The sequence below is a fragment of the Salmo salar genome, chromosome 17 (assembly GCF_965601325.2).
Source record: "Salmo salar chromosome 17, fSalSal1, whole genome shotgun sequence".
Lineage (NCBI taxonomy): Eukaryota > Metazoa > Chordata > Actinopteri > Salmoniformes > Salmonidae > Salmo > Salmo salar.
The window spans coordinates 77,231,027-77,245,213 of NC_138307.1; the positions used below are offsets into that span (position 1 = coordinate 77,231,027).

General features: G+C 46.4%; 1 protein-coding gene across 8 annotated transcripts in view; it reads right to left on the reverse strand.

The window, feature by feature from the left end:
- LOC106594897 (proline-rich protein 5) overlaps positions 1-14,187 on the reverse strand; it is a 73,190-nt gene that overhangs the window by 44,646 nt on the left and 14,357 nt on the right. For 5 of the 8 annotated variants that reach the window (XM_082964169.1, XM_082964171.1, XM_082964168.1 and 2 more), the window contains one exon: positions 1,438-1,551. In XM_082964169.1, coding sequence (XP_082820295.1) covers positions 1,438-1,551 — 114 coding nt within the window. Of the gene's footprint in view, positions 1-1,437; positions 3,602-11,380; positions 11,780-14,187 lie in introns of those variants that run through there. The other 3 variants (XR_014381233.1, XM_082964166.1, XM_082964167.1) reach the window with 2 other exon arrangements.

Below are 14,187 nucleotides of genomic sequence, written 5' to 3' on the forward strand. Positions count from 1 at the left end.
GGACATAGAGCTGTGTAGATCTCAGAGTACAGACAGGGACATAGACAGAGCTGTGTAGATCTCAGAGTACAGGACAGGGACATAGAGCTGTGTAGATCTCAGAGTACAGGACAGGGACATAGACAGAGCTGTGTAGATCTCAGAGTACAGGACAGGGACATAGAGCTGTGTAGATCTCAGAGTACAGGACAGGGACATAGAGCTGTGTAGATCTCAGAGTACAGGACAGGGACATAGAGCTGTGTAGATCTCAGATTACAGACAGGGACATAGAGCTGTGTAGATCTCAGAGTACAGGACAGGGACATAGACTGAGCTGTGTAGATCTCAGAGTACAGGACAGGGACATAGAGCTGTGTAGATCTCAGAGTACAGGACAGGGACATAGAGCTGTGTAGATCTCAGAGTACAGGACAGGGACATAGAGCTGTGTAGATCTCAGAGTACAGACAGGGACATAGACTGAGCTGTGTAGATCTCAGAGTACAGGACAGGGACATAGACTGAGCTGTGTAGATCTCAGAGTACAGACAGGGACATAGAGCTGTGTAGATCTCAGAGTACAGGACAGGGACATAGACTGAGCTGTGTAGATCTCAGAGTACAGGACAGGGACATAGACAGAGCTGTGTAGATCTCAGAGTACAGACAGGGACATAGAGCTGTGTAGATCTCAGAGTACAGGACAGGGACATAGACAGAGCTGTGTAGATCTCAGAGTACAGGACAGGGACATAGAGCTGTGTAGATCTCAGAGTACAGGACAGGGACATAGACAGAGCTGTGTAGATCTCAGAGTAAAGGACAGGGACATAGAGCTGTGTAGATCTCAGAGTACAGACAGGGACATAGACTGAGCTGTGTAGATCTCAGAGTACAGGACAGGGACATAGACTGAGCTGTGTAGATCGCAGAGTACAGGACAGGGACATAGAGCTGTGTAGATCTCAGAGTACAGACAGGGACATAGACTGAGCTGTGTAGATCTCAGAGTACAGGACAGGGACATAGACTGAGCTGTGTAGATCGCAGAGTACAGGACAGGGACATAGAGCTGTGTAGATCTCAGAGTACAGACAGGGACATAGACTGAGCTGTGTAGATCTCAGAGTACAGGACAGGGACATAGACAGAGCCGACTGACTGACAAACAACCACATCTCTGGCCTTTCTAACGGTCAGTGGAGTTTCACAACAAGGAAGGAGCAAGTACAGTACCTCCTGTTCACTGACTGACACAAAGCAGGGTGAGACACACACACACACACACACACACACACACACACACACACACACACACACACACACACACACACACACACACACACACACACACACACACACACACACACACACACACACACACACACACACACACACACACACACACACACACACACACACACACACACACACACAGAGTGTAGACTACAGTACCTGTTCCAGGTGGCGTTAGCCCCAGCTTTTCTCTGCTGTGTCCCTCTCTCCTCCAAGGCTGCCTTGTCACTCTTCCCCAGGTCACTGAGGCTGGGGGAACTCATCAACTTCAACCTATGGAGAGTCCTCATGGTCAGAACACAACTCAAGACACACAGAGAGAGAGAGAGAGAGCTCAGTGCTCTCAGGCTCAGACTACAGGAAGAACTATGCTCACAGAGATAGAGAGAGAGGAAGAGAGAGGGAGAGGAAGAGCGATAAGGCAGGGGGAAGAGAGAGAGAGAAGTTTCACGCAATAGAGAGAGAGAGAAAAAGAGAGAAAGGCGTCCCTCCCGCAAGATGCAGTATACCCCCACACTCCTTACATCTCTCTCTCCTCCTTTCTCTCTCTCTCTCTCTCTCTCACACTCTCTGCACTGCTCTTCAGGCAGGGAGGCAATCTGTCTCTGATTGGCAGGGAGGCAGTCTGTCTCTGATTGGCAGGGAGTTGCCGTGTGACCCTGCTGGTTATTATAGTGTTTTGTAGACAAACCAACTCCTCTCTCCTGCTGCTGTGCAGTGAATATCCCTTCTGTTTCTCTCTCCTGCTGCTGTGCAGTGAATATCCCTTCTGTTTCTCTCTCCTGCTGCTGTGCAGTGAATATCCCTTCTGTTTCTCTCTCCTGCTGCTGTGCAGTGAATATCCCTTCTGTTTCTCTCTCCTGCTGCTGTGCAGTGAATATCCCTTCTGTTTCTCTCTCCTGCTGCTGTGCAGTGAATATCCCTTCTGTTTCTCTCTCCTGCTGCTGTGCAGTGAAAATCCCTTCTGTTTCTCTCTCCTGCTGCTGTGCAGTGAATATCCCTTCTGTTTCTCTCTCCTGCTGCTGTGCAGTGAATATCCCTTCTGTTTCTCCCTCCTGCTGCTGTGCAGTGAATATCCCTTCTGTTTCTCCCTCCTGCTGCTGTGCAGTGAAAATCCCTTCTGTTTCTCTCTCCTGCTGCTGTGCAGTGAATATCCCTTCTGTTTCTCTCTCCTGCTGCTGTGCAGTGAATATCCCTTCTGTTTCTCCCTCCTGCTGCTGTGCAGTGAATATCCCTTCTGTTTCTCCCTCCTGCTGCTGTGCAGTGAATATCCCTTCTGTTTCTCCCTCCTGCTGCTGTGCAGTGAAAATCCCTTCTGTTTCTCTCTCCTGCTGCTGTGCAGTGAATATCCCTTCTGTTTCTCTCTCCTGCTGCTGTGCAGTGAATATCCCTTCTGTTTCTCTCTCCTGCTGCTGTGCAGTGAATATCCCTTCTGTTTCTCTCTCCTGCTGCTGTGCAGTGAATATCCCTTCTGTTTCTCTCTCCTGCTGCTGTGCAGTGAATATCCCTTCTGTTTCTCTCTCCTGCTGCTGTGCAGTGAATATCCCTTCTGTTTCTCTCTCCTGCTGCTGTGCAGTGAATATCCCTTCTGTTTCTCTCTCCTGCTGCTGTGCAGTGAATATCCCTTCTGTTTCTCTCTCCTGCTGCTGTGCAGTGAATATCCCTTCTGTTTCTCTCTCCTGCTGCTGTGCAGTGAATATCCCTTCTGTTTCTGTTACTCTCTCTTTCTCAATCTCCATACATATAAAGTAAGTACATATAGACATGTTGTAATCACACACACATACACACACACACAAACACACAAACACAAACACTCTCAAAGCACCTCTGTGTTAGAGAGGTCTCCTCCTCTCACTGCCCTGTTCCTCTGTGTTAGAGAGGTCTCCTCCTCTCACTGCCCTGTTCCTCTGTGTTAGAGGGGTCTCCTCCTCTCACTGCCCTGTTCCTCTGTGTTAGAGAGGTCTCCTCCTCTCACTGCCCTGTTCCTCTGTGTTAGAGGGGTCTCCTCCTCTCACTGCCCTGTTCCTCTGTGTTAGAGAGGTCTCCTCCTCTCACTGCCCTGTTCCTCTGTGTTAGAGAGGTCTCCTCCTCTCACTGCCCTGTTCCTCTGTGTTAGAGAGGTCTCCTCCTCTCACTGCCCTGTTCCTCTGTGTTAGAGAGGTCTCCTCCTCTCACTGCCCTGTTCCTCTGTGTTAGAGAGGTCTCCTCCTCTCACTGCCCTGTTCCTCTGTGTTAGAGAGGTCTCCTCCTCTCACTGCCCTGTTCCTCTGTGTTAGAGAGGTCTCCTCCTCTCACTGCCCTGTTCCTCTGTGTTAGAGAGGTCTCCCTCCTCTCACTGCCCTGTTCCTCTGGTGTTAGAGAGGTCTCCTCCTCTCACTGCCCTGTTCCTCTGTGTTAGAGAGGTCTCCTCCTCTCACTGCCCTGTTCCTCTGTGTTAGAGAGGTCCTCATCTCACTGCCCTGTTCCTCTGTGTTAGAGAAGTCTCCTCCTCTCACTGCCCTGTTCCTCTGTGTTAGAGAGGTCTCCTCCTCTCACTGCCCTGTTCCTCTGTGTTAGAGAGGTCTCCTCCTCTCACTGCCCTGTTCCTCTGTGTTAGAGAGGTCTCCTCCTCTCACTGCCCTGTTCCTCTGTGTTAGAGCGGTCTCCTCCTCTCACTGCCCTGTTCCTCTGTGTTAGAGAGGTCTCCTCATCTCACTGCCCTGTTCCTCTGTGTTAGAGAGGTCCTCCTCCTCTCACTGCCCTGTTCCTCTGTGTTAGAGAGGTCCTCCTCTCACTGCCCTGTTCCTCTGTGTTAGAGAGGTCTCCTCCTCTCACTGCCCTGTTCCTCTGTGTTAGAGAGGTCTCCTCCTCTCACTGCCCTGTTCCTCTGTGTTAGAGAGGTCTCCTCCTCTCACTGCCCTGTTCCTCTGTGTTAGAGAGGTCTCCTCCTCTCACTGCCCTGTTCCTCTGTGTTAGAGAGGTCCTCCTCTCACTGCCCTGTTCCTCTGTGTTAGAGAGGTCTCCTCCTCTCACTGCCCTGTTCCTCTGTGTTAGAGAGCTCATAGCCCCGTTATCCCCCGTCAGTTCAGGTGAATGTCAAGGACTAACTTATTTTACCAGCATCTCCTCCACTGCTGGTGTCTCTGCTACTCTGGTACTCTCTGCTACTCTGGTACTCTCTGCCAATTCTCTGCTACTCTCTGCTACTCTCTGCTACTCTCTGCTACTCTCTGCTACTCTCTGGTACTCTCTGGTACTCTCTGCTACTCTCTGCTACTCTCTGGTACTCTCTGCTACTCTCTGCTACTCTCTGGCTACTCTCTGGCTACTCTCTGCGTACTCTCTGGTACTCTCTGCGTACTCTCTGCTACTCTCTGCTACTCTCTGCTACTCTCTGGTGTCTCTGCTACTCTGGTGAGGAACAGATAGTCACGAAACCGTGTGTGTGTGTGTGTGTGTGTGTGTGTGTGGTGTGTGTGTGTGTGTGTGTGTGTGTGTGTGTGTGTGTGTGTGGACGTGTTTAACTATACTTGGGGGGACCAGAAGTCCTCATAAGAATACTAAACAAACAAAAATTGGACCAACTGGAGACATTTTGTTGGTCCCCACAAGATCAAATGCTATTTCTAGAGGGTTTAGGGTTAAGGTTAGAATTAGGTCTAGGGTTAGGAGCTAGGTTTAGTTTTAGGGTTAGGTTAGCAGCTAGGGTTAGGAGCTAGGGTTAGGTTTAGGGTTAAGGTTAGGTTTTAGGTTAGGGTAAGGAAAATAGGATTTTGAATGGTACTGAACTATATGTCACCACAAGGTTAACTACGTAAGACTGTGTGTGTATCTATGTCAGTCTCATAAGAGCGGACAGAACCAAATCATAGCCCCCACACTGGAGTTGGTCTGGTCAGGGAAGAGGGACCGAGTGCTTTCACACCCCGACAGGCAGGAACAATGACTACAACCACAAATGGAGAAGCAAGACTTCTCAGCCCAGAGTGGGATGACTGTACACTACTGACCAACTACTGAGTGGCTGACTAACAGGTTGATACTCATACTGAGAATGAACTGGTGTCACGGAGATTTAAAGTCACTCAAAAGCCTACAGTCATAAACTCATCAATCAACAGACCACATGACTGTGTAAATGTAACAGGAACAACTAGAACACATAATCACTATAAACAGTACTTACTCCACTAAATAGATTGGTACATAGTATCCCCACTCCATGATGCAGCATTGATGTAGGACAGAGGTGAAGACAAACTACAGCCATCCAGACAGGACGGGGTTAAGTTTCACACTCCTCCCTCCCCTCCTCCTCTACTTCCTCCTCCTCCTCCTCCCCTCTCCCCTCCTCCTCTCCTCCCTCCCCTCCCTCCTCCTCCCCTCTCCTCCTCTCTCCCCTCCTCCTCTACTTCCTCCTCCCCTCCCCTCCTCCTCCCCTCTCCCCTCTTCCTCTACTTCCTCCTCCTCTCTCCTCCTCCCCTCCTCCTCCTCTACTTCCTCCTCCCCTCTCCCCTCCTCCTCTCCTCTCTCCCCTCCTCCCCTCCTCCTCCTCTACTTCCTCCTCCCCTCTCCCTTCCTCCTCTCCCCTCCTCCTCTCCTCTCTCCTCCAGACTGCACCAGCCAAACTAAGCCCTGTGAGGGCCAGTGAGTACCAGCTAATGATATACAAAGGATCTATTCAGCCCAGCCTGACGAAGGGGGAACGTTTTAAAGGTGACAAACATATTTACTCTCCCTCTGTGTTCAGGAGAAGAGTGTGTGTGTATGTGTGTGTATGTGTGTGTGTGTGTGTCTTGTTTTGTTTGTGCCACAAGCTCAATACATTACCTTAACTACACAGCAGCATATTTCACTACTCTCCTCTATTAAAACCCACACTGCAGCTTAAAGAGAGAATGATATAGATAGAGAGGGAGAGAGATAGATAGACATACTGTAGAATGTTTCAGGGTCTATAGACAACATACTGTAGAACGTTTCAGGGTCTATAGACAACATACTGTAGAACGTTTCAGGGGTCTATAGACAACATACTGTAGAACGTTTCAGGGTCTATAGACAACATACTGTAGAACGTTTCAGGGTCTATAGACAACATACTGTAGAACGTTTCAGGGTCTATAGACAACATACTGTAGAACGTTTCAGGGTCTATAGACAACATACTGTAGAACGTTTCAGGGTCTATAGACAACATACTGTAGAACGTTTCAGGGTCTATAGACAACATACTGTAGAACGTTTCAGGGTCTATAGACAACATACTGTAGAACGTTTCAGGGTCTATAGACAACATACTGTAGAACGTTTCAGGGTCTATAGACAACATACTGTTTCAGGGGATTGTACAAAGACGAAGATATTCAGAGAGGTCAATATTGTAAATTGTACTCTACTCAATGTTCTGTGCCACTATGCAAGGTAAAAAAAACTAGGGCAATATCAAAATCCCATCTCACCCCATCCAAAAACAACAGTTAAATGTATTCAAAAGCAGTTGGCCTATGCAATATAGAACTAAATGTACGATAGAAGTTGACAGTGATGCCAGGTCTGTCCCACAGGGAAACACTAGTAGCAGTGTGTGTGTGTCTGTGTGTCTGTGTGTTTGCCTGCATTCAGGCTAGATGCTAAGCATGCTGGGAGCTCTTTGAGGGTGCTCAGGGCGTTTTCCATTGGCCCTCATCTCCTCCTCACCAGGGTCCCGCTCACCAACAGGAGATGTTCTCAAACAGGAAATGAAAATGAGTGTTCTTACATGGAAGTACAGATAGAGGTTAAAATGTTGCTACAGCTGCTTCTCACCCTGCACTGTTTATGACAACACTACAAGGCTATTTCTCTTCTATATAACTGACCCCGCATCTGTGAAACCTGTAGCATGTGGGTACACTATTAACAAAACCTCAAGTGGCCTGCTACCTCCTGTCGAAGAGATACCTTCAGCTGGGCATCTCTGGCACCGCCCACGCTTGGATTGCGTCCTACCTGACAGGTCGCTCCTACCAGGTGGCGTGGCGAGAATCTGTCTCCGCACCACGTGCTCTCACCACTGGTGTCCCCCAGGGCTCTGTTCTTGGCCCACTCCTATTCTCGCTATACACCAAGTCACTTGGCTCTGTCATATCCTCACATGGTCTCTCATATCATTGCTATGCAGATGACACACAATTAATCTTCTCCTTTCCCCCTTCTGACAACCAGGTGGCGAATCGCATCTCTGCATGTCTGGCAGACATATCAGTGTGGATGACGGATCACCACCTCAAGCTGAACCTCGGCAAGACGGAGCTGCTCTTCCTCCCGGGGAAGGACTGCCCGTTCCATGATCTCGCCATCACGGTTGACAACTCCCTTGTGTCCTCCTCCCAGAGTGCTAAGAGCCTTGGCGTGACCCTGGACAACACCCTGTCGTTCTCCACTAACATCAAGGCGGTGACCCGATCCTGTAGGTTCATGCTCTACAACATTCGCAGAGTACGACCCTGCCTCACACAGGAAGCGGCGCAGGTCCTAATCCAGGCACTTGTCATCTCCCGTCTGGATTACTGCAACTCGCTGTTGGCTGGGCTCCCTGCCTGTGCCATTAAACCCCTACAACTCATCCAGAACGCCGCAGCCCGTCTGGTGTTCAACCTTCCCAAGTTCTCTCACGTCACCCCGCTCCTCCGCTCTCTCCACTGGCTTCCAGTCGAAGCTCGCATCCGCTACAAGACCATGGTGCTTGCCTACGGAGCTGTGAGGGGAACGGCACCTCCGTACCTTCAGGCTCTGATCAGGCCCTACACCCAAACAAGGGCACTCCGTTCATCCACCTCTGGCCTGCTCGCCTCCCTATCTCTGAGGAAGCACAGTTCCCGCTCAGCCCAGTCAAAACTGTTCGCTGCTCTGGCACCCCAATGGTGGAACAAGCTCCCTCACGACGCCAGGACAGCGGAGTCAATCACCACCTTCCGGAGACACCTGAAACCCCACCTCTTCAAGGAATACCTGGGATAGGATAAGGTAATCCTTCTAACCCCCCCCCCTTAAAAGATTTAGATGCACTATTGTAAAGTGGTTGTTCCACTGGATATTATAGGTGAATGCACCAATTTGTAAGTCGCTCTGGATAAGAGCGTCTGCTAAATGACTAAAATGTAAATGTAAAAAATGTCGAAAAAAGTCTAAATATTATCTCCTGTTTTGTACACAAGAGATGCAACCCAGCTGGGCCGGTGTCGCCAGGGCTGTAGCTCTGTTCTCCTCGGATTAGGAAAGTCTTGCCGAGTTTCAGTCGGAAATGGTCCAACATTCCTGAGTTTCCCACCGTCTGTATGTCTGCTCTGAGGAGATCATTACCATTACCAACCTCAGCCTCCAACACACACACACACACACACACACACACACACACACACACACACACACACACACACACACCACACACACACACACACACACACACACACACACACACACACACACACACACACACACACACAGCCTCCATGACGCTTCCGTCCCTCCCGCTGTCCTGGACGAGCCCCTGGAATGTGGTCCCATTTGAAATGTAATCAGGGAGACTTGTGTTTACGTCTTGGACTCTGACGGCGATTACACATCATTTATCTTACTAATCCATGTATTTGTGTTGAATAGGAGCGCTGTCCGTACTGTAGACCAACATCACACATTAACCTTGTTAAGAATGTCTGTTTCTCTATGGCACATCTCCTTCAACTCTTTAACCACACACACACACACACACACACACACACACACACACACACACACACACACACACACACACACACACACACACACACACACACACACACACACACACACACACACACACACACACACACACACACACACACACACACACACACACACAGAGAGAGAGCGAGAGTAAACACAACCACCTCAGTTGTTATGTTTAATATAAAGGCAGCTGAGCAGCAGACAACATATCCCTGACTCAACACATTCTCTGTAATGTGATTTAGTGGGGCTGGGTAAAAACTCACTGCTGTCTACACACCAGCTATACAGGGACACACCTGACATAGTTACAGGCCCTTCAGCCTTCAAACATTACCATCTGACATTTATGAAGCTCTTATTTGTCCCGGAAACTTCCCCCAGAGAGAGGGAGGGAGAAAGAGATAGGGAGCGAGAGAGATACAGAGAGAGATAGAGAGATAAAGAGAGAGAGAAGACCCAACTAAATCCTGAGAAAACAAAAATATAATTACTTGGCACATTGGAAAGAATTTACCAAAAAACAGAGCAAGCTGGAATGCTACTTGGCAGAATACCTGACCACTGTGACTGACCCAAAATTAAGAAAAGCTTTGACTATGTACAGACTCAGTGAGCATAGCTTTGCTAATGAGAAAGGCCGCCGTAGGCAGACCTGGCTCTCAAGAGAAGACAGGCTATGTGCACACTGCCCACAAAATGAGGTGGAAACTGAGCTGCACTTCCTAACCTCCTGCCAAATGTATGACCATATTAGAGACACATATTTCCCTCAGATTACACAGATCCACAAAGAATTACAAAACAAATCCAATTTTGATAAACTCCCATAACTATTGGGTGAAATACCACAGTGTGACATCACAGCAGCAAGATTTGTGACCTGTTTCCACAAGAAAAGGTCAACCAGTGAAGAACAAACACCATTGTAAATACAACCCATATTTATGTTGATTTATTTTCCCTTTTGCACATTGAAATGTATTTATTCCTTTGAAACTTGTGAGTGTAATGTTTACTGTTCATTTTTATCCATTTCACTTCCTTTGGCAATGTAAACACGTTTCCCATGCCAATAAAGCCTCTTGAATTGACTTGAGAGACACAGAGAAACAGAGAAAAATTATTCTGAGAGAGAGAGAGAGAGAGAGAGAGAAATTATTCTGAGAGAGAGAGAGAGAGAGAGACAGAGAGAGAGATTGAGAGCTGCGGGATAACAGAGAGTCTTGAGGTAGTGTACAGAATAGAACAGTACCTGGGCCAGAATAGAACAGTACCTGGGTCAGAATAGATCAGTACCTGGGTCAGAATAGATCAGTACCTGGGTCAGAATAGAACAGTACCTGGGCCAGAATAGAACAGTACCTGGGCCAGAATAGATCTGTACCTGGGTCAGAATAGAACAGTACCTGGGTCAGAATAGAACAGTACCTGGGCCAGAATAGAACAGTACCTGGGTCAGAATAGATCCGTACCTGGGTCAGAATAGAACAGTACCTGGGCCAGAATAGATCCGTTCCTGGGCCAGAATAGAACAGTACCTGGGCCAGAATAGAACAGTATCTGGGCCAGAATAGAACAGTACCTGGGCCAGAATAGAACAGTACCTGGGCCAGAATAGAACAGTACCTGGGTCAGAATAGATCCGTACCTGGGTCAGAATAGAACAGTACCTGGGCCAGAATAGATCCGTTCCTGGGTCAGAATAGAACAGTACCTGGGCCAGAATAGAACAGTACCTGGGCCAGAATAGATCCGTACCTGGGTCAGAATAGAACAGTACCTGGGTCAGAATAGAACAGTACCTGGGTCAGAATAGAACAGTACCTGGGCCAGAATAGATCCGTACCTGGGCCAGAATAGAACCGTACCTGGGCCAGAATAGAACAGTACCTGGGCCAGAATAGATCCGTACCTGGGTCAGAATAGAACAGTACCTGGGCCAGAATAGATCCGTACCTGGGCCAGAATAGATCCGTACCTGGGCCAGAATAGAACAGTACCTGGGCCAGAATAGATCCGTACCTGGGTCAGAATAGAACAGTACCTGGGCCAGAATAGATCCATACCTGGGTCAGAATAGATCCGTACCTGGGTCAGAATAGAACAGTACCTGGGTCAGAATAGATCCGTACCTGGGTCAGAATAGAACAGTACCTGGGCCAGAATAGATCCGTTCCTGGGCCAGAATAGAACAGTACCTGGGCCAGAATAGAACAGTATCTGGGCCAGAATAGAACAGTACCTGGGCCAGAATAGAACAGTACCTGGGCCAGAATAGAACAGTACCTGGGCCAGAATAGATCCGTACCTGGGTCAGAATAGAACAGTACCTGGGTCAGAATAGAACAGTACCTGGAGTATAGCCTACCTGGAATGAAAATGAACCATAGGAAAAGCATCCTCCATTCGCTATTTAAGTGCATAAATTAGATGTATTTTCCCGCTGCTCCTGTTTCCAGACAGGTGATTATAATGGTCCATTCTAAATCAAAACAAATGTCCCACATATATTATTTAATATACGTAAAGACAAGATGAAATCAATTATAGTCTGATGGGTGACAATATTAGCATATCACATGTGAATGATATATATATATTATTAATTGATAAACAATGCCTTTTTTTGCGACTTTTTTGAATCAGTCTCACACCTCGTGTAGCCTAGCCCATAGGCCTATATGTTTTAATAAGGTTAGTATCACACCTCATGTAGCCTAGCCCATAGGCCTATATGTTTAATAAGGTTAGTATCACACCTCATGTAGCCTAGCCCATAGGCCTATATGTTTAATAAGGTTTATATCACAACTAAAGTGGCCAAATAACTTGTTAAAATGAAGCGGGTGTAGAGCCTAACTGACATACATAAGCAGAGCGTGAGTTTCATGTTTGGGAAGATTTTCACCATAAAAATGCACCTTTATAATAAAAGCATTACATTCATAATTGCATTTGCAGTAATGGAACATACACGCTTACAGCCTACTGCCGTGTGTGTGTTGCTGCACTTATAATGTGAAGAAATAGCCTAAACGTTAGCCCAACAGATGTTAGCCCAACAGATGTTAGCCCAACAGATTAGCCCAACAGATGTTAGTCCAACACATGTTAGCCCAACAGATGTTAGCCCAACAGATGTTAGCCCAACAGATGTTAGTCCAACAGATGTTAGCCCAGTTAGCCCAACAGATGTTAGCCCAACAGATGTTAGCCCAACAGATGTTAGCCCAATATCTTCAGCTAAACATTCTGATCTGGTCCGTCAGCCACATTGCAAAAAATACATTTTTGTGATGCTAGTGGTTGTGATGCTAGTGGTTGTATTAATTTGGGATGCTAGTGGTTGTGATGCTAGTGGTTATATTAATTTGGGATGCTAGTGGTTGTATTAATTTGGGATGCTAGTGGTTATATTAATTTGTGATGCTAGTGGTTGTATTCATTTGGGATGCTAGTGGTTATATTAATTTGGGATGCTAGTGGTTGGGATGCTAGTGGTTATATTAATTTGGGATGCTAGTGGTTGGGATGCTAGTGGTTATATTAATTTGGGATGCTAGTGGTTATATTAATTTGGGATGCTAGCGGTTGTATTAATTTGGGATGCTAGTGGTTATATTAATTTGGGATGCTAGTGGTTGGGATGCTAGTGGTTATATTAATTTGGGATGCTAGTGGTTGTATTAATTTGGGATGCTAGTGGTTATATAAATTTGGGATGCTAGTGGTTGGGATGCTAGTGGTTATATTAATTTGGGATGCTAGTGGTTGTATTAATTTGGGATGCTAGTGGTTGTATTAATTTGGGATGCTAGTGGTTATATTAATTTGGGATGCTAGTGGTTATATTAATTTGGGATGCTAGTGGTTGTATTAATTTGGGATGCTAGTGGTTGTGATGCTAGTGGTTGTATTAATTTGGGATGCTAGTGGTTATATTAATTTGGGATGCTAGTGGTTGGGATGCTAGTGGTTATATTAATTTGGGATGCTAGTGGTTGTATTAATTTGGGATGCTAGTGGTTGTGATGCTAGTGGTTGTATTAATTTGGGATGCTAGTGGTTGTGATGCCAGTGGTTATATTAATTTGGGATGCTAGTGGTTGTGATGCTAGTGGTTATATTAATTTGGGATGCTAGTGGTTGTGATGCTAGTGGTTGTATTAATTTGGGATGCTAGTGGTTATATTAATTTGGGATGCTAGTGGTTGGGATGCTAGTGGTTGTATTAATTTGGGATGCTAGTGGTTATATTAATTTGGGATGCTAGTGGTTGTATTAATTTGGGATGCTAGTGGTTGTGATGCTAGTGGTTATATTAATTTGGGATGCTAGTGGTTGTATTAATTTGGGATGCTAGTGGTTGTATTAATTTGGGATGCTAGTGGTTGTGATGCTAGTGGTTGTATTAATTTGGGATGCTAGTGGTTGTGATGCTAGTGGTTGTATTAATTTGGGATGCTAGTGGTTGTGATGCTAGTGGTTGTATTAATTTGGGATGCTAGTAGTTGTATTAATTTGGGATGCTAGTGGTTATATTAATTTGGGATGCTAGTGGTTGTGATGCTAGTGGTTGTATTAATTTGGGATGCTAGTGGTTGTGATGCTAGTGGTTGTATTAATTTGGGATGCTAGTAGTTGTATTAATTTGGGATGCTAGTGGTTATATTAATTTGGGATGCTAGTGGTTGTGATGCTAGTGTTTGTATTAATTTGGGATGCTAGTAGTTGTATTAATTTGGGATGCTAGTGGTTGTGATGCTAGTGGTTGTGATGCTAGTGGTTATATTAATTTGGGATGCTAGTGGTTATATTAATTTGGGATGCTAGTGGTTGTGATGCTAGTGGTTGTATTAATTTGGGATGCTAGTGGTTGTGATGCTAGTGGTTGTATTAATTTGGGATGCTAGTGGTTGTGATGCTAGTGGTTGTGATGCTAGTGGTTATATTAATTTGGGATGCTAGTGGTTGTATTAATTTGGGATGCTAGTGGTTGTATTAATGTGGGATGCTAGTGGTTGTGATGCTAGTGGTTATATTAATTTGGGATGCTAGTGGTTGTATTAATTTGGGATGCTAGTGGTTATATAAATTTGGGATGCTAGTGGTTGGGATGCTAGTGGTTATATTAATTTGGGATGCTAGTGGTTGTGATTCTAGTGGTTATATTAA